Source organism: Gracilinanus agilis, chromosome 2 (genome assembly GCF_016433145.1).
Source record: "Gracilinanus agilis isolate LMUSP501 chromosome 2, AgileGrace, whole genome shotgun sequence".
Lineage (NCBI taxonomy): Eukaryota > Metazoa > Chordata > Mammalia > Didelphimorphia > Didelphidae > Gracilinanus > Gracilinanus agilis.
Window position 1 is genome coordinate 430380047 of NC_058131.1, and position 25191 is coordinate 430405237.

A 25191-nucleotide genomic window follows, 5' to 3' on the forward strand; every position below is an offset into this window, starting at 1 on the left:
AAATATCTCAGACTGGATGTACCATTTCAACAAACCCAAACAGATTTCTCTATCTTGCCCCCTTCTCCTCTTCCCCTCTCCACCAAACTCTTCCCCCTCTTTCTGAACTTCCCCATTACTTTTTAGGGCACCATAATCTTCCCAGTCATTTATTCTCACAATCTCAGTGTCATCCTCATTCTCACTAACATTCATCCCATTCGTCTAATCTGTTGCCAAGTCTTCTTTTTCCCACCTTTACAATATTTCTTACATTCCCTTCCCTCCATTCACATAGCCACCAATCTGAGTGCAAGGTCTCATGGTCTCATGCATAAACAATTGCTGCCATCCTTCTGGTTAGTCTTCTCCGCTCTCAATTCATCTTCTCAGCTGTCAGTCTTCCTAAAATGGGGGTCTGACCATGTCACTCCCCTAACTCAAATAAACTTCCAGGATCTCCCTAATCAAATTCAAATATTATATTCTGAGTTTTAAAGCCAATTCCTAACCTTATTCTTTCTAGACCAACACTTTGTTTCATGCATATACCTTTATGATTCAGAACACAAACAACACTCCATGTCTACCTCCCAAATTCCATTTTTGCTGGCCCATCCTCATTCCTGTAATGCTCTTGTTCCTCACCTCTAACTTTTGGCCTTCTTCAAGACTCAGCCTCAAAACTCACCTTCTGCAGGAGGCCTTCCCCATATCTCCACCCCACCCCCTTTTCCCTCCACACTAGGGACGACTTCCCTTTTAAATGACCTTCTATTTAGAAATACAAATCTTTTTATGTAGCACTGTTTGCATGTCTCCTCCTTGAGGGCAGGAATGTTTTTTAACCATACAATAGTACCCTTGATACACAGAGCACCTTAAGTCATGAGCAATTTGAGATAGGAGTAGTCACAATCAGGATTTTGTAAGTCACCTAGGGGATATTTGAAACACAAGCTTGAGCCACCCTCCAACTAGATAGATAGTCTGCAGAACCTTCAGTTTCACAGGAGGCTGTCTGTTTAGTTCAGTGTTTATCTGGCCATATGAGCATCTGTATTGAATTGCTTTTTGCTTTCTTCATTTTTGTCTTTATTATTTATCAGTTTTTTTGGCCAATGTCTTAACTTTTAAACCATGGATCCTAACAATGGAGGAAATGGAGTTACAGCAGCAGCATACAGAAGTTTTGCAGGAAATTAGCAGGGAAGAGCCCTAGGTAGATGAGGTAATCGGTACAAGATTAAGGAAATGTTGAGGATTTTAGAAAAAATTAAAGTTTATTGAAACGACACACCCAGAAAAAGTTGCAACAGGTCATGCATTGGAGTTGTGTAACACTTGGAAAGGTTTTTGTTGAAATGGCCTCGAAGTGAAATCAAGGAAAGTGTGGCAAAACAGCCAAAATTCATTGAAGAAAATGATGATAATATTAAGGTAAATGAAATAGCAATTAAGTTTAGCAATAAAGTTACATGTCATAAGTAACGTGTAAGGTCAATTTTGCATTTAAATGTAGCGTTACATGTGTAAAGAGAGTAAGTTATGTTAAGCGATAGTGCATGAAATGAAAACCTCCGCCAGCATCTTTCACCTGACCTTGAAGGTAAATAACATTTCATAAGCAAGTTTATTTCTTTACATTCTTTCTTATTATCTATAAATATATTTATTTGTTATTTAAAGTACATTTTCAAATTTAAAAGCATATGAAACAAAAAATTCATCTGGTTTTTGGGGGGTCAGAATGGATATAATTGCATTTCCATTCATTTAAATGGCAAAATTCAATTTGACACACAAGCAAATTGAGTTACAAGTTTGGCCATGGAACAAATTAAACTTGTGTCAAAGTACCACTGCATTTTGTATCTCCAGTGCTTAGTACTGAGCATATGGTAAACAATAAATGCTTGTTGAATGACTTGAGAGAGAAGTATTACACAAAAGTAATGATGGAGTGATTTTGGATAGGGATAGTAAGGAAGCTGAGGGTTCACAACATTAGTTTAGAAGCAAAGGGAGGTTTGGAGAATTCAAATTAATTTCTTTTGAGTCTAACTCAGTTGCTCTTGTGATACTTGCAGTCTAATGATCCCTATTTTTCTTCCTGTCTAGATGGATCTCTATTCTAAAAGCCAAAATTACTCAATCATCCCCTGAGCTTCACAGAAATTGTTTCATCTTGTTGACAGTAAGGCCCATGTTGTAACCCTTTGCCAAATATTATGGCTTTCCTACATCTCCTTTTCTTTTTAGCAGTGAAGCCTTAATTGGAATATAAGGTCCCCTAGAGAGACTGAACAGTATTAACAAAACTCTTCGCCTATGACTGAACTAAGAAGCTGGGGAGAACTAAGAAGAAGCTGGGGAATGGTCCATTCTTACCAGACTCCCCCCCAAAGAGAAGAATGGAAAAAAGCAAATTCTAGAACAAAGGAGTAAAAGCAACAGAATTATTTCTAATGCACACCTGAAAGGAAAATGCGTCAGAGCAAAGGGATTTAATATGCACTCCACAGTTAAGGCCAAAATCTAACTTTACCTTGTTTGCATCTGGATAAAGGAAGCTTTGTGTGCTTAGGTTTCAGAAAGTCTAATTCCTTTTGTATAACAGGTGACAGTTATCAACTTACCCAAAAACTGGAATTGGAAAGAGATCTTATGAAATCACCACAATTCTCACTTACCCAGCACCTTTCTTCCCTGAGGACCATAGTGTTTCTGTTAAATGACATCTTTCTGGATGAGCTACTCAGACACTGAAGCCCAGTTCATACATATAAAATGGTAGTGAAACTGGGGGGTTAGATTTTCAATCCTCAAGCAGGCAATTTAAACATATGACAACCATATACTTGGCAGAAGACTGAGGCTCATATTTTATGCCCCTTCAAACCTAAATATATATAGTAAAATAGTATATATAATTAACACCATGGATTAAGTCAGAAACCCTGAACTTTTATCCTCGTGCTAGTATGTAGTATGAGAAACATACTATATAACTCATTTGAAAACAACCCAAAAAAGGGTTTTTCAAGAAATGAGCATTCTAAAAAATATAATTTGGGGGGCAGCTGGGTAGCTAAGTGGATTGAGAGTCAGGCCTAGAGACTGGAGATCCTAGGTTCAGATCCGACCTCAGACACTTCCCAGCTGTGTGACCGTGCTGAGCAAGTCACTTGACCCCCACACCATTGCCCACCCTTACTACTCCTTCCACCTATGAGCCAATACACAGAAGGTTAAGGGTTTAAAAAAAAAAAAAGATGCTAAAAAATATAATTTGTCCTTTTGTGGCATCAGAATACTTCAATCAAAACACTAAAACTTTAACTCAACCTAAATTTAAATTTTTAAAGGTTACCAAGGGAAGCAGTTACTAATAAACATGAGTTTAAATTCCAGCTCTACTAACCTCTGACCAAACTGAATGTTACTTTCTTCAGTTTTCTGCTCTGTAAAATGATGGAACTAGAATAAAAAATAGTATGAAAATATCCTCTAGCTCTAAATCCTATACATTCAAAGAATGTTTTCAACATTGGTAGAAGCAAATCCCCAGGATTCATTATTAAAATAAGGCCCCTACTTCTTAGTTCAAGAAAGGTACATGTGACCTTAAACCACTTCCTAATGAGCTGAATCAGCCAAAAAAAGCCAAAAGAAGTATTATCAGAAGGAGATCAGAAACAAAACAGGTATCACTGCACTATTCTCATGAAAATCTGGAGTGGGATTATCTGTGCCCAAGAGCTTGTGTATAGTCTAATCATGTGAAACCTCCAGGAACATGACAAAGTCCAAAGTAGAGTAGTTTAAAAAAATCCAAGGGACAGAGTTATGATTTCTTCAAAGACAGACTACAAAAATCCATGGATTTTTGGCCTTTCCACACAGTGATCAAAGAAGCACAAAATCAGAAAATAAGAAGAATCATAATACAGCTCCTCAACAAATTTTGGATACTAGGAAAGTTAGGTCCCCAAAGCTTGAAAAGCATAGGAGGCAAAGGTATTTATTGAATTCATGGAAAATCCATATGGGCTCAAACAATTTATCTACAAATCCACAGAGAATACATTAAGAAAAAAAAACAATTTGGAAGAATCATGAGACAATGACATCCTCCCATAAAATACTCCTTGTTGTCTAGAATCCCAGGCTTGATTTCCTACCTTTGTGTTTTAACTCTTGTTCTTATTTCTGCTACACATAAAATCCAGGTAGCCTCTCTAAACCCTGCACAGAGCCTTATCTTTTTCATGAGCCCTTTCCTAAGTGCACTAAGACCCAATCATTTCCATTTTTCTTTGTACCTATATTATATTTACCACATCCATTTATTCAACAATTCAGATCAAAAGATATTTATTAAGTACCTCTGTTGCAAGGTACTGTTACCTAAGCCATAAGAATTAAAAGACCAAAAAAAAAAAATCTCTGCCCTTCAGGAATCTAACAGTGATATTTATTAAGCACTAACTTATATGCAACAAATTGAATACAAGGTAATTTGAGGAGTGTGATAACATAACTGGAGGGATTCTGGAAAAAGTGACACTTGAGTTGAGGTTTGAAGAAAGTTAAAGATAGTATGAGGCATAAATGCACATTCTAGCATGGAATTCTTATGCACAGTGGTAGGAGATAGAAGGCCAATATAGGAAATAGCAAGCTAGTAGTTTAGCTTGACTGAAATGTAGTATATAAAGGGAAGTAATCTAAAATAAAACTAAATATCAACTGTTTCATCTTTTTCTCAGTGCCCTAACCTATAGATGATGCTAGATAACTAATTTTATTAACATTCAAATAAACATAAGTATGAAATATTCATGAAAGGCAGTTGTAGGATGGAAGTTGCTAACACTTTTACACAATGGTGCTAATAATGGCTACAAGATTAATTTGAAAGCAATTGCTATTAGTAGTATAAACTATGTAAACAGACTAGACTTTAACTATTGTAGGTATTAATCATTATGGGGAAAGTAGTATAAAGGAAACCTCTACTCAGCTTCCTTTCCTTTCTTATTCACCTTAGTATTAATAAAATCTACTTATTAATCTTTGATTCTTTTCTTTCCACTGACATACTTTTTTCAAGTTCTCATATATACTTCTTTTCTATAACCTTGTCCTTTTGCCTACCACCCTCACTTACTTGACCATAATCTTCTTTCCCATGGATGACATCCTATTCAACTTAGTCTTCCTAGCCACTTTCTATCACAGTTCATACTGAGGACAGGTCCTTCCATTATTTTAGGCAGGCACACTTTTTTCCAGTTCATTCATTATCTTACAAAGATTCTCAGCCACAGTGTATGCCTTTCAATGGGTCTAAATCAGCATCCTGTCGGATAAGACACTACCTTTCCTTCAAAAGCCTTCAGTAATTTCTACCTCTTTTGAGAAGCAGAATGAAACTGTGATAATCTAAGAAAGGAATTACAAATGCTGAATTCGATCTAGTAGGAATGAGAATGAATGTAAGGGATGAGAGAATAAAGACAAATTCTGAGATTTCAGTTTATATAATGCAATAGGGAAGGTCAACAGAAGAACTTGTCTTGGGGAAAAGATGTGAACAAGGAGGGAAAGAAGAAATTGATGAGTTCTGAATATGTTGTTTAGGGTTATTATGCTACAAAAGGGATTACACCAAAGTATAAATGATCAGCAGCAAAGAATATGCTTTCAGAGCAAAAGTCTCTAGATTAAATTATAAAATACCACTAACTCAAAAAGATGAGATGATACTAATCAAAAGGCAGAATTAAATTCTTATTTTGCTTTTATTTTCTTTGACAAGAAGGGTATTTGTAGTAGGAAAAAAACAATTAGTGGAGTTGAAAGTATGGCAACCTGCCCCCTCCTCCCTCAATGAGTTCAAATCACCTGAGGTGCAAAAGAGCATACTATTAAACTACTCAATGATATTCAGTTAGATGTTTATAGTACCGGAGAAGGACAAATATCCTGTTTTACAAACATATGTTAATAAACCTACTGACTACAGTTCCTGGAAAATTCTATGACATATTAAAGAGATTATTAGGTGAAGATATATGAAGTGAAGCAATAACCACAAACAGGTGACATGGTTGCATCAAAAAGTTACCATGCAAACTGAGCTCTTTTTTTTTCAAATTCCATCAAAAAGCATTTATTAAGCACCTACTATATTTTGCTAAATGTGGAGGGTTGTATTACAAAGGTGAAACAGTTCCTGCCATCAAAGAGCTTAAATTCTAATAAAGTCATGTAAATAAAAGCAAAATGATCCAAAGTAGTTCTGTAAGGAAGGACAGCTTGATGTGCTTCAGAAGCTTCAATAGCTCCCATATCCTAGATAAGGAATATATATATTTCTTCCAGAGCCCAAGAGTTGGCACTTAGTAAAGTTTTAAGGGAAACCATAAGGAGTCCAAGAGGTAAGAGGTGAGGAGGGAAGAGCTTACGATGCCAGTGAAAAACTGGGAATTGGGAAGTAGAATGCCAAGTTCCAGGAACAGGAAGCAAGCCATGGCTGGACTGGAGTATATGGAAGTAATATGGTGAAAGAGTTGGAAAGATTATTTCTTACTTTATTAGACATAGTAAATCTGAATTACAAAAGTGTATTTGACATCTCATCTCTCATGTTTAACTGATGGAGATCTGAGCTAGAATAGACATATGCTCAAACTTGCAGATGAGAAAAAGCTGGGAAAGAATAACTAATATTCTGAATAGTTAAACCAGGATCCAAAAAACAAAGACCCAACAGGGTTGAACAATGGATCAAAATCTAGAAATGAGGGGCAGCTGGGTAGCTCAGTGGATTGAGAGTCAGGCCTAGAGAAGGGAGGTCCTAGGTTCAAATCTGGCCTCAGACACTTCCCAGCTGTGTGACCCTGCTGGGCAAGTCACTTGACCCCCATTTTTGCCCACCCCCTTACCACTCTTCCACCTAGGAGCCAATACACAGAAGTTAAGGGTTAAAAAAAAAAATCTAGAAATGATTAAATCCTACACTTGTGAAGAATTTTTTTTAAGGAGTCATGAGTTGATAAAAGTACACATAAAAAAGATCTAGGTATTTAAAATGTCAAGCCCAATCTGAATGAGACATGGGCACAGTCCAAAAAGGACTGTAAGCTTAAGGCTCACTAAGTACTGTGACCAAAATGTGAAAAGTGCTGATCCTGATTACAGTCTCCCCTGGATAGATCAGAAAACTGAACATAATACTCTGGGCATGGGCTCAACAATTTAAGAAGAACACTGACAAGTTGGAAAATGTCTAGAAGACACATCCAAAATGGTGATGCGCCTTAGCATCAAACCATTTGAGAAAAGATTTGAAGAATGTTTACCCCTCAAGAAGACTTGGGGAGTTAGTTCAAAATAACAATCTAAAAACATTTTGAAGGATATCATGTGGAAAAAAAAAACTTGGTCAAATCCCTTCCAAGTCAATATGAATATTAATATCACCAAGGAAAAGTGCAAGGGTTGAATGAAGAAAACTAAACCCAGGTGGTGAGGTGGGATAGAGAGCAGAGCCAGAGCTGGAGACAGCAGGTCCCGAGTTCCAATTTGGGCTGATACTTCCTAGCTGTGTGATCCTGGGGAAATTATTTAACCCCAATTGCCTCAACCTTACCAATGCTAAGTATCAATTCTAAGACAGAAAGGTTTTAAAATAATAAATAAAACGTTAGGGGATGAATCCAAAAAGTAAAGGAAAATGACTTATCAGACCAGTAAATTTTTGCCTAGCCTTTCCCTTACTTATTAAGTCAAAAAGAAAAAGAAGAGAATTGTAGTTATCAAAAGAGGAGAGATTGCTGTAACTTGACTGCAGTAGGGGGCAAGGATGGAAGCATATAAACAATGTTACCTCTTTCTCAGGTATGTGTTATCTTTGAGAAAAAGCCTGGTTTCAATTGACATGGAAATGAGAGAAACATGAGAAAAGATCATGGCTGAAAAAACTTAACAATAGAGGAGCATAAGGAAGATTCCAAAGAATATCAGGGAAGGGAGACATAGATATAGACAAGGTTAAATGTGAGGAGATAAAGGGAAATGACCTTTGGAAAGAAAGGTTTTGATATGGAAAAAAGAGGGAGCCAATTTGCAAGGGGAAAGTAAGGGTATAATAGGTCAGTCAGTGCCACCAAAGCTGATATGAAGAAGACCTCTTATATACTTACCCCTCCCTCCTCCTCCTTCCCATGCTTCCATTAAAGTGGGGGGAGAGGAAAAAAAACAGGCTATAAAATAGGCTATAATAGCTAAGGAAAGCCATGCGTGTGGTGGCTTTCTGTATCTCTCATTTCTCAGAAGAGATATATTTCTTGCAGAACCCATTAACCATAATCTTTTACATATGAGATGATTACAGAACCACTATTTTAAAATTCCCCACCAATAGGCAACTTAAATTAATTTAAATTGCCCCTTATTATTTTTTTAAACATTTCCTTTGGGTATCCATTTCTAAAACACTGAATAAACTTACAAACAGGTTAGTGAAATGAATAATTCCACCCCTCCCCCAAAATAGGAATAGTGATTTTATAAAAGGATGACCACACCATATGGGTTAAGTGTCTTGTTTAATTATGAAAAGCTTACAACTTATCTAGTTCACATTTCTGCCAAATAACCAAAAGCTGATTGCTGGTTAGTAACTGGGCCTCCAGTGAGCAAAAATTACTGAAGTTTGACAGCATTCAAAACAGACACATCCAGTTTAAGGAGGCCTGCTTGCTATGTTACAGGGCTAGTCTTAATCTACACCAGTAGTTCTCTACTTTTTCTCTCCGGGAAACTAGAAAAAAAAAATCCATGAAGGAAAAAAACATTCAAAACAGTTACCTCAATTAGTCTTTTGCCTGTTTCAAGCTCATGAATAAAGATAACACTTTGTTAATTCTATTTTGGAAAACTTTTGCAAGTGGTTTTATTTACAATGCCAACGTTCCTTAAAGGGCAAGTCAGATAGCAAGAAAACTAAAGTTTAAAACTGGACAATAACTGGACAAAACTGCTTTACAATAAGAAAAGGAAAGCCAAAAGTGCCACTTTCCATACAGAACCCACACAGTTTCAGTTTTATTCAGACCAAAGTAAAAAGACTTTTGATTATACTGGTTAAAAGCCATAGGATTAGACTCTGGACTCAAAAAACACTAGACATGCAATGGGAACGATCGATATCCTGCTAATACAACGGATTTTGCTGCTGCATTTGTCTAATATTAACAATTATAAACAGAGCAGTGCAACTAGTTATTTGGAACGATCCTTACAGTGTTACAGTGTCAACAGGCACAAAACTTCACTTTTCTTCACACCACTGGTTCTCTTTGCGTACCTAAAATAAAAAATGTTCATTTATAGAAACAAGAGTTTAAGAATAGCTATGTAAACTACCAGCAACTTTTCTTAGAAGCTTCTTATTTACTTTTTTTTTTTTTTTTAGAGCCCTTATCTCCCATCTTAAAATCAATACTAAGTATTAGTTTCCAAGGCCAAAGAGTGGAAAGGGCTAGGCAACTGAGATTAAGTTACTTGCCCAGAATTACACAGCAGGGAAGTGTCTGAGGCTACATTTGAACCCAGGACCTCCTATCTTTGAGCCTGGCTCTCTATCCACTGACAGTTGAGCCTGGCTCTATTACTGACACTATCCCATCTAACTTCACCCTCCTCATTTATTTTCAATAAAATGTAAAAGAAAATAAATATCTTATGTGTTGGAAAACCTGAGAAGTGGCAATAAGGTTTTAGCAACCTAACAGGGCCACGATATTAAAAACTTTGGTTTCTGGCTCAAAACTCTTTTCTCCCCTGCCACAGGAGAGTAAAAAAAGAAAAAAGGCTGGAAAGTTAAATGGAAGTCAAATAGTGAAAGGTCCCCAAGACTGAAGATTTTACAGTTTATCTAAGAAGCATATATTGAGCCACTGAAAACTTAGGAGGTGATATTTTGGACAATAATTTTTTCACTAATTATTTTAGAGCACAAGCATTTGAAATTAATAGTTTTTCAATTAACTTTCAATTAACAAATTCAAACAATTAAAGTGGAATGATTCAAATATTCACTGCTTTATGGTTTTTTGTCACATGCCTTTAATGTGCAATATTATTAATAAAATCCATTCTATCTTCTGTATATATACATTATCCTCAAAGGAATAATCTAGCAATCTGAAGTATCAAATATTTGTAAATCCTGTCTGAAAAAAAAATGTGCATGCTAACCATAGTTGAGGTTGCTCCCCCCCCAGGATAAATTAGTCTATAAATTGCATTTAAGAAAGATGATAATATAATCACCTAGAACAGGGGTTCTTAAATTTGGAATCAATTAATTTTTTCTTGATTTAAAAATTTTTTTTGTTTAATAAGCATTTATTTTCTCTCCCTCTCTACTACCACTGAAAAACAAAGCTCCTATAACAAATATACATACTCAAGAAAAACAAATTTTCATACATGTCCAAAAATGGCTTTATAATTTGTTTCCCTTCTAATCCTATGAATTTTATTTTATGCACTTTAAAATACTATTGAGAAGAGGTTCATAGCATGACACAAAAGGTTTGAGAACTTTTCGATGCTTTTAGGAGAGTAGTTTTTAAATAATTTCATCAAGTGGAAAGCGAAATAAACCTAACAATATTAAGAGCAATCAATCAATTCTCTAAAATCTAACAAAGAGCAGATCACATTTCTATATTATATTGCTTCAATATTTACAAAGTACTACATATATTTCTCCTGTATTCACAATAGTACTTACTTCAAAATAGGTATTTTTAAAAATTATTAAACTGAACTCAGATATAAATATCACCTCCAGATTAAGAATAATAGAGTAGAAAAAGGGAATCCAATGACCTAGGCTGAAATTCTAAATTCTGCTCTCTTCTACTTACTCCCAGTGTGTGATCTTAGGCAAATCACTCTGTACACCTCAGTTTTATGCAAGAGTAAGATTAATATTAAGGTTATACCAGATAACTTCTAAAGATTCCTTCTAGCTCTAAATCTATGATTCTAAAACGAAGAGCCTTATAATAAATAACAATTTATAACTTTCCAGAAGTCTGTTATAAAATGAGGTAGATAACATGTCATATGTATACACACATAAGCTAAGATAGCTATAACTAATGCTTCTTGAGACTATTTCAAAAATCCTTGATTATTTTACTAAAAAAGATTATAGAATACCTGGGCTTCTTCCTCTTCAGTAAAGTCATTCTTGATATTGAATGTTTTGCGAATCTCTTCTGGAGTTTTCCCCTTGATCATATTTGCAACAGTCTTGCATGTGACATCAAGCAAACCTTTAATGTCTAAGTAGTTTGCAGCCTGTAAATGATATTTTTTTCTTAAATATAATCCTCATAATCGAACAACCATTTAAAATACTGTCTTCTGGAATTTAATTATACAATGAAATGTCAGCCACTCAGGGATAAACAGAAACTTTAAAAGAAAAATTTTACAACAGAATAAGGGAATTACAATAAGATTTTTTTAAATCCACATAAGTCATTTTTAAAAAACTGTTTATTTACTTGAACTTTAAAAATGAGATCTAATGTTATAGAGTTGACCCAAAGAAAACCAAAACTTAACCCAAAAAGAGGTTAATGAGTTTAATGCTTATCCTGACTCATGCTGATTTTCTGTTAACACAGAACAGACCCACACATACCCAACATACCAGAATAAGTTCAAAAAGGGTTCCTTGGTCAACTTTCAGGAATTCCTGGTCCCAAACAGGAATATCATCTGTTCGCTTCTCTTTGTTTTCATCATCCTCAGGAGGAGGAGGATCATCCTTGTGGTGGGTGCACCACTGAATTACCTAAATTAAAAAAACAAAAGTTTGAATAACAACTGATAATTATCAACTAAGAGCTTATTTTAACACTAATGACTGAAAAGATACTTTTTCTACAACTGAAATAAAAACCAAAGAGTTGAAGGAGCAATGGCATCAATGAAATGGAATAGGCTACAACTTTCAAATGCATGATAAATTATTTTCCACCTGTAAATTAAAGCCCACTTCACTACTGAATATAATTTAATTTAACTTACTTAAATATTAATTTAATCCCCTAATAAAACTCAAGTCCTACAAAATATAATTGTCACAATACTTATGAAATTGAAAACTGGATTCTGTTGATGCCAATTTAAAGGTGAAGTTTTCTTTGTTTTAAAAGAACTTGAAGGAAAAACTCTCTCCAAAAGCCCCGTATATTCCAATGCCTCACCATGATGTGGGCTTGTTATTAAGGCTCCTTATCAGCAACCTGCACAATCTGGCAAGTTCTACCAAGTTGCAAAGGTTTCAATATGAGTCTGACAGAACAGTCTCCTAACACCAATATATTTTTTTAAATTAACAGCTATACTCCAGTTTTTTGGCCACGATATAAATATGACCCTCAAAACTGGTCAGCTCTCAAAACTAAATAACCACCCTCAGACCGCCCCCTCTCCAAGCTATGAAGCTTTCTCGGCCAAACTCTTAGAAAAAGCTGTCTATGCTGCCTTTCCTCTTAACTCCTCATCTCTTTCCAATCTGACTTCCAACGTCCATCACCCAACTGAAAACAAAGTCATAATTGTTTATATCAGATAAAACTTTTCTAAGTCTTCAATTCCTTTTCAATCCATCTGCTACATTTGACCCTAATGACCACCTTCTTCTCTCCCTTCTCTAGGTTTTCATGACACCATTATTCTCACTTTCTTCTAGTTCTCCTATTGAGGAATATAATTGCTATTCATCAACTTTGCTGACTCTTAAAGCATCCATATCCCAACTCCTAACTTTGGATGTTTCCCAAATTTCTATCCTGGATCCTCCTCTCTCTCTATGACTTCATCAGTTCCATGCAGCTAAGACTCACAGATCCCAAACCATTGAACTGATCTTCAGTCCTGTACCCTAATGGATATCTTTGCATATATGTATGTTTCAGGAAAAATTTCAAACTCAACTTTTTTACAATTCATTCATCTTCCCCAAACCCTCCCAGATATATCTCTTCTATTTTTCTTGAAAACACCCCATTATCTTCCAGTCTCCCAGGGTTTATTTCCTCAACATTATCTTCAACTCCTTAATCACCCTTTGCCCCACATATCCAAATCAGTTTCCAAATTTTGCTTGCTACTTCCACCTCTACAGTTATCTCTCATCATGTTCAACTCCTTAGAGAAGAGATCCTATGAAGCCTTATCAACTTAATCGGGGTCCTAATTTTACCTATTTGGGTCCTGGTCCTCTCTTGCCTAGATTATACAATTATACAATACTCTCCTAATTAGTGTCCTGAGCCCAAATATCTCCTCTTCTTGAATGGATCTGATTACTTAATTTCCCTGAACATTTGGGGTCCCTATAGCTTTCTGGATCTAATATAAACTCTAAAGCTTTTTAAAATCCTCCATATTAACCTGGGCCCATTGAACATACATATCCCCCCCCCCCCAAGTAGCACAGTGGATATACAGCATTGGACCTGGAGTCAGGAAAACTGGAATTAAAATTTGGCTTCACATACTTCTAGCTGCTGTGTGACTCTTTAAGGTCAAACTCAAGTTTTCTTAACTATAAAATGGATTAGCACACATCCTCTTCTTAGGGTGGTTGTGAGCATCAAAGAAGATAATATAGTGCACATAAAAAGTGTTAAATATTTCCTTCCCTTTCTTTCTGCACTGTGACCCAGCCAAACTGGCCTTCTGGTTCTCACATATTGCATCTTCATTCTGTACATTTGCAATGGCCATTCCTCATATCCTACAATGTACCCCCCACTTGCTCCTTACCTCCATCCCATAAAATCCTTATCAAGACATTGCTTAAGCAACATCTATATAAAAACCTTCCTGATCTCAACTGCTCACTAGAGTTGGCCTCTATATATCATGGCCAAAAAACTTACTCCTTCTCAAACTACCCTACACTGTTTCATTCACTATATTCATATTCTTTACCCACAGTAAGCCCTTAATATAATGATTTTGTTGATTGTAGGGATAAGCTAGCTAGCCCACAGAATATAAAGATCTCTCATTTAACTATTATACTTTATATTTTTATTTTATGATCTTTATTCAACAACCAAAACTCTACAAGTTTGCTATCAAAGATCCTAAAACTAGTCATCTGGTGTCAGCACTTAAGCATACATACTCAACACATCTATATATTAAAAATATATATGATATATATATAAACATATATATGACAAATAAGTCACTACTTCCCAAAAGGGCTTTGGGAAAGACTATTCTTTGACAAAATCAATCTTTTAAAAATAAGTTTTATTCAATCAATAATATATACATATATACATATATAAACAAACATACTGCCCTGTGTGGCAAATTCTCTCATATTTTTAAACATTTAACACATTATTGACAGAATACAGAACTATTGTCAAGGTAATAAAAGAACAGAAGACCTCCAATACACTGGGCAGAATCTCTTTACAGGACAAAACCTGACAAGAATTACACAAGATTCATGGAAGAAGAAAGGGTTGTGATCTGGCTTAACAGAATGAGTATTCCTAAGATTTTAAAATCCTAGATTTAAAGCTAGATTTTTTTTTTTAACTTAAGGACTGGGGATTATAAAGGCAAAACCCATTCCTGCACTCAAAGGGCTTACAGTATTCTTGGTGGGTAGGAGATAGAAGAAAATGCAACATAACAGAAAATAATTTCAAGAAAGTAATACATACCCTTCAGAGCTTAGAGGATTACTAGTCCAAACTTCATTTTATCAAATGAAAAAAGTAAAGTAGTCAAGAGGTAAAATAATTTGCCCAAAGTTACTCAAAAACAGACAGAAACCACTACTTTGTCATTATTTGGCATAATGGGCCTTACCTTTTTTAATATCGCTGCATTAACATTTGGTAGAGGAACTGGATCATCATCCCCTTCATCATCCATTCCCAGATCTAAAAAAGAAAATAACTCATATTTTCCAAACTTATATTTCCCCTTTACATCCAAAGCACTTGTGTTCTTTTTGACAAAACAGAAATGAAAATCTGTTTCAAGAGTATTTTTCCATTTAAAAAAAAACCATCTATAGTCTTAAGGACAAATTTTATCTTAGAAGATGTTCTACAAGATATTCTTTAAAAGGCAATAGTTCTCTCTCAAGTGACCACAAAAAAGTTTGGTTAAGAGGCAGCTGGATAGCTCAGTGGATTAAGAGTCAGGCCTAGCAAAGGCCTAGAGAAGGTTCAAGTCCAGCCTCAAACGCTTCCCAGCTGTGTGACCCTGGGCAAGTCACTTGACTCCCATTACCTTCCTTCCACCTAGGAGCCAACACACATAAGTTAAGGGTTTAAAAAAAAAGTTTGGTTAAAAGTTATAGTTACTGTAGATCCCCAAGTTCCCAGAAATTGTGGTACCAAATTAGAAGTAAATAAAAATATGATGCCACAGCCATTTTTTAAAAATAGTTTTCATTTCTTTTATGTTCATACCAAGATAAAAGATATGATATATCTTTATCTAAGCTACAGACCTAAAAAGATGAGGTTATGCAGTGAATTCCCCAAAGTTTTTTTAGATTTAGATTGGGAAACAAAGAGAATACATGGTGATCAAACAAAGAGCTACCCTGTAAAACTTTTGTGGTTTTTAAAAGTTACAAAACCACTTATTTTGATTGCAAGTTAATTTCATAATTATAAAAGATAACATTCCTCTAGTATTTAAACTCAAGGACTTACATTGCCCAGAATTAGTTGTGCTGAAACTCAAGGACCTGCACATTGTCCAAAATTCGTACTTTAAAATCAAACAGTAAAAAAGCTTATCAAGTGATAGAATAGTTCTTTTAAGCTATTTAATTTCAAGTACTTTTTAAGTCACCTGAATATTCTCTTTTATCACACCCTGTAGACATGAAATTGATCACTCCAAATACATATGCCAAGATTTTCCTAATTGTTCTAAGTGATTCCATTTTCTAAGTTACATAAAACCCATAATCAGTGTGATAGTATAAAAATTTAACCAAAGAAATAATAAACCTTTAGTTTCACAGAATGGTAATTCTCAAATATCTGAATTCCATCTAATTCATTAATATCAAACTAAGATAAAACAAAGTCACCTCTAATCCTTAAAGAATTCTGTCCTTACAGAAAACAGAACAACCTGATTGTTGTTAAGTCCTAACTAAATGGTTCATTCACTTCAGTAATAAGATGCCAAGGAAAAACAAGTTTGAAAAAGACATATCCTTTTACACTGGCAAAAGCCATTCCAGAGTAGCATACAACAGATTGTATTAAAAGTGTTCCAGGCAATGACAAAGATGAAACCAAGCATGCTTTGTTTTCTACCAAAGCAACCATTTAGGCAGCAAACGAGTTTTAAAGTATTTGTATTTATATCTCCTAAAACCCAAACTAAGTTCACTTTTCTTAACTAACATTTGTTGACTTTCACACTACAGCAAAAAATTATGCAGTCATATTTTTCATTAACAATATTACTCAAAATTGGGTTTATTCATCTATTATTTTTGCCCATATTAAAGGTGTCTGAGGCAAAGTAGTAACAAGAATAATGATATATTATAATAGGAAAAATGAGGTTTCACAAGAGCTCAAGGGGGAAAAAAATAAAAGTAAAAATAACTGCTATAACAAGGAAGAATTATCAATATATGTATGGTAAACCAAAAGCTATATGGAGTTGCTAGATTCAATGGGGTGGAGGGACCTGGGGCTTGGGGGCAAAACAGAAAAGGAAAAGTATCTATTCAAAGGATTAATAAAAAAATAAATGCTTATGTCCCACCAGAGAACTGGTTGATAGCTATTTCTTGAAGCTTAAAAATACTTTTCTTCCCAAGCTATTAATCAATTTAAAATATAATACTGACAAATTGACTATGTCATTATAGGAGAATTTAATTTTTACTGGCTACTTTTTAGATCAATCCTCCCAAGGATTCAAAACAACTTAATTAAGTTTAACACAAAAAATATACTTCCAAAAAATTAGGTTTTATTACTTTTAGCTTTTATGTATCTATTTGAAAGACAAACATTTAAACATTTCCCCACTTCTCAACTCTGACTCTAATATCCCAAACTTTCCTTTAAAATTCAGTTCAAGCACCTGGTCTTGATTTTAACTGGTCTTCCTGCCATCCCCCCATCCTCCTTCCATAACCTTGTAAATTAATTTTTATATACTCTTTCTTGTATATATTTTCTCCATCATAAGATCGTAAACTCCTAAAAGTCAGGGATATATTTTACTTTTGTCTTTTTATCCCCTGCTTACTCGAGTACCTGGCAAATGCTTTAAATTATGATGTTTCTAAGTCAAAACTCCCATGTCTTGATATTTCATAGAAGCTTCTATAAACTGACATTATAATAGCACAAAATATGCCTAAATCATCACTCTCTCTCCAACTATACTTTTATGTCCTACAAATATGTTATCTGTTTTTTATAAACAGGGAAACAAATTCAGTGAAAAGTGACTTGTCCAACTACTGACAGACACAGTATCTGAACCCTGACCACTGACCTTCAATTCATGTTCTATTAATTCTCCAAGTTGCTATCCAAAAAGCTTTTTTTTCCCATTAACTTCTGGACAGAAAAGTTAAATTTAAGTCTTACCTTCCAACATGGTCTTGATAGTTACAGACTGTTTTGCAATTTCAACATCAACTTCAAATATCTCTCCATCAGAGCTCTGCAACTTAATTGAAGGCATCTAAAATACATGTTATTCATCATGGTGAGACAAGTTCCACAGAGCATGGGATTACCATAACTTTTAAAATTTTAAATAACTAATTAAATAGAATTTGTGCCCAAAATTCATTTTAAGACAACTGTTAAGCTCCCAGGCTAGCCCAACAAAAGCACATTAGGTACCATTTCCATGGCAAAATAGGTTGCAAGTCAACCTGAAGAAAGCTTTTCCTTCTGTTGAAAGAAGTTCCAGATAAGCTTTAAGTTTCCCATGAGTCCTGCTAGTGAAATAGGTTTAGAACAGACATGAGAGTCACAATATGTTCATCTAACATCTGTCCCAAAGCAGTACCACACTTGAATGAAACTAAGGGTAGAATGAGGTTGATAGCTTATAGAAGTTTAAATTTTATCCCAGGCTGGCATTAACGATACAGAAATTGTAGCAAGCAGGTGTCATTTTTTTCACATGAGAAACCTGGACATTTGAAAACACTGAGAATTTAAAAGTAACCTTATTTAAGGAACCCACAAAACAAGTATGTTATCAAAAGAAAAAAAAAAAACAACCCAGAATCGAATGTTAGTATGTAAACATAAGAATTCATGCTTAGGTCATTATTATTACACTTCCTAGAAGGCTTGGACCTTGGGCAAAATCATCTAGTTAAATAAAAGTTTATTCTGAATTAAGAGTCAAGAACATAGCTAACTGAAACACAAACATACACACACATTCACTCTCTCTCCAAACATACTTTAAATTGTTTGTGCAAATCTGATGGATGGATGAATATAACTGAGACTCTATATTTTGTTTTATTTCCCAATATTACCCCCAATAAGCTACAACCTTTCCTCATGAGCAAAGGAAAATAGTTAATTTTAGGTCTGACCAAAACAAGCCCTGGCCCCTCCCCAAAGCCACTCTCAATTAAAGTCAGTAGTTCCCTTTACACAAGATTCATATCCAATTCCAACTCTGAGATCCATTCTCTGAAAAAGATTTTATCTTTAGGTTAGAAAAAAATTATTTTAAAAAGCTGTGAGCTTTACATTAAGTGAAAATGGCCCGTGAAATTTAAGATGTGTACTTTAAATGTACCCTGTACTTACAACAACTGACAGGGGAAAAATTATAGCACTGATTCAAAATGGGGAAAAATAAGCTCCAATAATTGAATGTTGGAGTTGGAAATGAAAGATAGGAATTGATGATCCAGTCCCCTCCACACCAAATGTTAGTGCAGTGATAATTTTTTTAAATAGAAAAATAGTAATAAATGTAATATCTGTATAGAAAAAAATGCACATTTTGAAAACATTTCATTCCTAGACTTAAAAGTAGATTTTTGAAGACATCAAATTCAATTTACAAAAGCTGTCTTGCTTAAGCTGATATCAAGGAGTGTTGTGTACCAAATTGACTGCAACCAGCCCTGCCCAATGGAAGTGAGCCCAATTCCACTGCAGCAGATTTACAAATACTAACACAACTTCCAAATAACACAGAATTCATTCCCCAGGAAGTTATTTGGCTTAAATAAGGCTATTTGAGAAAAAAAATAGTATTCCCAAAAGGGAAACAAATCTAGAGGCTTTAAAATATTCGTCTGCATATACACCTGGCTGAGAATTTTTGGGCTCAAGATGCCATGGACTACAATAAGCCTGACATTTTATAAGTATGTTTATGTAAGTTCCCACTATCTTGTCCAAGATCAAAAGTCATTAGCAAAATTTGCTTGGTCACAAACTTCAAATATATCTGGTTACTCTGGGATCTTCTTAAATAGCATTGAAGGGATGTTAATCTATAATTCAAAGCAATTTTGTAATCAGACCTGGAAAGAACATCTCACCACAATCCTCCTCCCCAACAAAAACCCTATCTCTATATATAAAGGTGAATGCTTTGAAAGCTTGCCTCCAAATGTTAACCACCACATATTTGGGTTTCTAAAGTCTATAAATGTTTACTTTATTTATTCCTTTCCTGATTAAATGGGTATGCAGCACTCAATTATTAAGATGTAATAAGACTTCTGTATCTTAAAATTTCTTTTTTTTTTAAATTCCTTACTTTCTGTCTTAGAATGGATACCAAGTATATATTCTAAGGCAGAAGAGCAGAAAGGGTTAGCAACTAGGGATAAGTAACTTGCCAGGATCACATAGCTAGAAGTGTCAGAGACTATAGAAGAACCCAGGTATTCTCCATTTGGGCCTGGTGTTAAATCTAACTTTGTTAGCTAGCTGCCCAGGTCTTAAAATTTCTAACATTTCCAATGTGAATTGCAAAAAGAAAATCAATTCTGCAAAATTTAGGTTAATACTGTTCATAAATTAACGAAACTTTTCATTAAAAAGCAGAAAAAAATTTGACCACTGGAAGTGGTCAAGATAGTGGATTGTTTTTTGTTTTTACAAATATCTTCATTTAAGTTTCACAAGAAATATTTCCCACCTGCTTCTCTACCACGCCTTCAATAGCATTTTATCATCCGAAATATCATGAAAGCATAATATTTTTTAAATGCTTAATCAGTTTAGGTGCACTGCAGAACTCGTTCCCCCCACACACACACTTTGCTTTGAGGGAGGTCCATGTTCCATCAACTAAACTTGGCAAAAGCTATGCTGCCTAGAACAAGCAATGCCAACAATCCACCCCACCCCTCCACGGCTATCTTGCAATTATTGCCTCATTGTGCCCACGCTAAATAACCAGGTGATCCAAAGCTGAAGTCCAGAAGCTACAATCCGCCTAAGAAAAACTCTCTTCACTGCCCATGCAACCAACCACTTAAGAGCTTGCAAGCAGCTCTTGATAGCGCAGTCATATTGTTTGCTTAGTTTTTGCAGCAAAAACAAGCAAAATGCAGAAATGTTTTCAAAATCCAGTGTGCTCTTACCCCATGACGTGACTATTTTTACGTGAGGAAAAAAACTAAGCCTTCTCCCAAAGCAGGTGAAGTCTAGAGCTTAAATAAAATAGAAATGACGGTTCTTCTCCCCTTACCCTCTACACTCTTCCCTTCTCTTACGAGGACTGGCCTGCATTACCCATCTCTGACTACTCACAGGAGGGGCACGGAGATAACAGGGTAATAATAATTAGCTTAAGATGCGGTTGAGAGGAGAAAAAGAGATAGATATTTGGAAAAGGGTGCATATAGTAGGTGCCCTATCATAGGAAGGAAGAAAACTAGCTCGAGCTCCGAGACTAGGAGGGAGGTGTGGACGCACCCTAGGGGAACGGAGGGGGGGGGGGGGTCTCACGCTGAGGGAAGCCGAGAACTATCTCAGGCTCCCATGGGAGCGGGTAGGGACAGAGACAGCCCATGAGGACCCGGGAGGGTGCCATGAGTTGGCAGCGGGCCGCAGAGCACCCAGGCAGCAGGCAGGTAGACCGAGGCAAAGGCGCCTGGAAGCGGGAGGGCCTGTGTCGTGTGACGATAACGTAGGGACTCGAGCGGCCTGGAGCAAGAGAAGAGAGACAGGGTCGGGCCTCCGCCTACTCTAGGTGCCAGAAACGCTAGAAGGGCTGGCCAGGAATGGGGGGGTCGCCAAGCTCCGAGGGGAGCGGGCAAGGCCTAGGCCGCCGCCACAGAGCGACTGGGCCGCCGCCCCGCGGCTCCTCCTCCACCCTGCGTTCCCCAGCACGGAGGCTACTTACGGTTCCGGATCCCTGGGGACCCCGGCGGACAAGCTGGCGAAGCCGAGAAGGCCGGGTGGGCAGAGGGGCAGGCGACAAGGGAGGAAAGGCCCCAAGGCAACGCGGAGCACCAAGATCACTACGGAGGCAGCTCCAGTGGTGGCGGCCTTTATAAGGGCGGACGGAGTAGTGCCAAGGCCCCTGGGTCTGGTGACGTCACAGAACAAACTGGGATGTCCGAGGACATTGCCTGACAGAGGAACAAACAAGCACCAACTGAGAGGGGAAGGGACCTTGTCTAGCCTCCTCCTCCCTTCTAACACCTTTGGGGAGGAGCTTTATTCATCTCCACTCTTCCTGAGAGTGGAGCGGAGGGAGGCTAGTCTGTTGAAACTCCTGAACCTGAGGGAAGGGTCCTTCAGGCAGAGGCTGTCTTCAGCGGAATGCTCTAGAGCTTTGGAAGTTCATAGAGCATGTGGTGTACCTATTTGTTGTTGACTGCCAGCTCCTGTTTATATTTGAATAATTAGTAATTGTTTTAGACCCCGTGAGTTGACCCAGGGAAAGACGGAGTTGCAGGTCGTTGTATTTTAAGGAATTTAATTTGTTGTGAGATAGATGGAAAAAAATAAATTTTTAAACAACCCACAGTTTACACTTACACTTCACTTTTTTGTACAGGAAACCTTTATTTTACAATATGCTCCTTGAAAACAATCCTAGTAATCCTGAAAACATTATCCTCATTTGACTGGGAGGAAAACAATATTCTTGCTCCCTTTTCTATTTTCTCACTCGGTGACCTCATCAGCTTCCATTTCTTTGCCAGACCCCCGTTACATATCCAGCCCCATTTCTTTCCTGAGATACTATTTACCAAAATTGCCCGCTAGACATCACAGCTTCATGATATCTGAAATGGATCTTTTTAGAGGAAGGAAGGTGCAATGGATTTAGAACTTTATGGCTGGAGTTTAAATTTATACAATACTGGTTTGAGGATTAGAATGCTTGAGTTCAAATTTTTATTCTGCCCAATTGTGACTGAACAAGTCTCTGGGCTTAAGTTTCCTCATCTGTAAAATGAGGGAGTTTGGATTCTTTACCTTTAAGGATTCGTTCCTTTCCCCTGCAAAGCTTTTCTGGGCTACACTTTTTCTTTGGAGGGCATGGCCATGCTTCTGGTCAGCTTGTTTTGTTGGAGTGTCACCATCCTTTATTCTGCCAGGTTCTCAGCACCTTAGTTATTTATCGACAACTTCTAACTCTTCCCTTATCATACATATCCAATCAGATACCAAGTTTTGTCAATTCCATTTCCACAATATCACTTCCACTCTGCCCCCCTTCAATACTCCATCCAGTAAACCCTTTTAGTTGAGGCTTGACTGTCTTTAAAAAGAGTTGAGGCTCCTTGACTGTCTAGTCTAGTGGATAGTTGTGCCTCAAATCTCTTTCCTCTCCAATTTGCCTTCCATAGTTGCCAAAGTGATTTTTTAAAGCACAGATAAATAACCATGACACTCGCCCTGTTTAATAAACTCTAAGCTCCCTATTACTTTAGCTAATTATCACATAGGAACACTTCTGTTTTGCAATTAGGTCCTTTACAACCTAGTTTCAACCTATCTTTCTAGGCTTATTTTAACATTATTCCTCTACATGCATACAACTTGTCTATTGAAATTAGCCTTGCTAATTCCTCACCCACGACTGACCCTTTCGTCTCCCATTTATGTAACTTTACACAGGCTTTCCAGATCAAGAATAAACTTTGCCTTTTAGAATCCCTACTTCCCTTAAAAGTGAATAGAGTGCAAAACAGTCTATGATGAACCCAAAGAGCCCAACTTTTGGGACAGGAGTGGAAACAGAAGAAAAACAACTGCTTGAACACGTGTGTTGATGCGGACATGATTGGGGATGTAGACTCCAAACAACTACCCCAATGCAACTGTCAATAATATGGAAATAGGTCTTGATCTATGACACATGTTAAAACCAGTGGAAATTCGAGTTGGCTATGGGGAGGGGGGAAAGGGGGGAAAGGGATGAAAGTAAGAACATGAATTATGTAACTATGGAAAATTTTTCTAAAAAATAAAATTTAAAATGCAAAAAAAAAAGTGAATAAAGTCTTCAATCTCTTCTTCACTGGCTCATTTCCTACTGTCCATGTCTCTCCTATCCTGAAAAAAAATCCTCATTTGATCCTTGTCCTACATCTCTCTTCTGTCCATTGTAGCCAAAATCCTTGAAAAAGCTGTCTACAGATCCAAGTCACTCCCAAGGGACTCATGATGAAAAATGTTCTCCACCTCTAGACAAAGAACTGATAGAGTCTGAATGCAGATGGAAGCATTCCATTTTTCACCTTATTTTATTTATGGATTAAAAAAATATCTTCTTCCACATGATGAATGTAGAAATGTTTTGTACGATAGCACATATATAACTAAAATCAAATTGTTTACCATCTAAGGGAGGGAAAAGGGGAAGGAGAAGAGAAAATTTAAAGCATAAAATGTTAGGAAACATGCCAAAAAAAATTTTAACATGTAATTGGGGGAAAAATAAAACATTACTGGAAAAAGTTTCTTTTAGTAAAATTATTAATTAAAAAAAAGAAAAAGAAAAGGCTGTCTATAGTAGATGCCTTCACTTTGTCTTCTCTCACTATCTTCATAACAGTGGTGTTCTAGTGTACTCAATCAGTGGCCTTGAAATTATATTGATGTGAGCTCTGTTTTGATTGGATAATGTAGCATCTAGGTAAGTGAATAACTATAGAGCTCAGAGCCAAGTCACCTATTTCATGCATTGGTGGAAGGTGGAACATTGGTGTTGTAACATCAGGGAGCTTTTACAAAGAGGAATATTTACTTCCAAAGATAATCATAGATATACAAACACTGCCCCCAACATGTGGGAAGCATAATTCCTCTTCCTCCCCATGCCATCTCAGTTCTTGGGGAGGGGAAAGGGTTAGGTTCAAGCTTAACTCCTTTTCTATAGTGCCCAATTCCAAGTCCAAACTACCCTGGGGCTCAAGTCCCAAAGTTTCTCAGGATTTCTAAGTTAAGATGGCTGCTGCTGTACCACAATCCTGGCTCCAATATCATAATGGCTAGAACCCCCAAGCTGTGGGTATCACCTTCAGGAATTTGAAATTAAGGTCAAATAACAGAGAATAGAAATACAGCCCGGGGCCCATTTCTTGAAGCCAAGCAAAAAAAGAGGGAGAGCAGAGGGAGAACAAATCTCTTCTTCACAGCAGTTCAGTTCATAGCACTTATCAAAGTGTGTCCACACTGGGGCAGCAGCTAGGATCATGGAAAAGATGGCAGAAAAAGAGAAAACAGTTAGCACATGCTACTTTTAAAGACAATTAAACTGGCTTCCCCCCCCCCACACACCTACATGATACACGTGTTATACCCACAGTGAACACCATGTTAGGCAAAGTGCCCATGCTCACAGCTGGGTTTATGCTTGAGATCTGGATTTATACAAGTATCTTATGATCTATTTTATCATTTGTTTTGCTTTAATATAGCAATATTGATAGTATTTTATTTCCACTCAACAGGATTATCCCTAGATACCTTATCTCTGGAAACTTAGACCTGCTAGTGTGAGAGCAAGGTTGGAGTGAGAACACCAAACTCAGAGAGAGTGGGAATGATTATTCCTTATTTTGTGATCTGGCATTACATGTAGGTGTTGCATTTTCATTTTGGCATTGGAATAATCCAG

General features: G+C 36.5%; 1 protein-coding gene across 1 annotated transcript; it reads right to left on the reverse strand.

Annotated features, from left to right (window-relative positions):
- Positions 1-8580: 8580 nt before the first annotated feature.
- Positions 8581-21626, reverse strand: SKP1 (S-phase kinase associated protein 1). Its single transcript, XM_044661914.1, has 6 exons — positions 21457-21626; positions 17700-17796; positions 14923-14996; positions 11726-11869; positions 11227-11367; positions 8581-9358 (listed from the first exon to the last, which is right to left on the reverse strand). Exons 2-6 carry the CDS (start codon positions 17794-17796, stop codon positions 9323-9325), a joined length of 492 nt encoding a protein of 163 aa, XP_044517849.1. The 5' UTR covers positions 21457-21626; the 3' UTR covers positions 8581-9322.
- Between the last annotated feature and the right edge of the window lie 3565 nt (positions 21627-25191).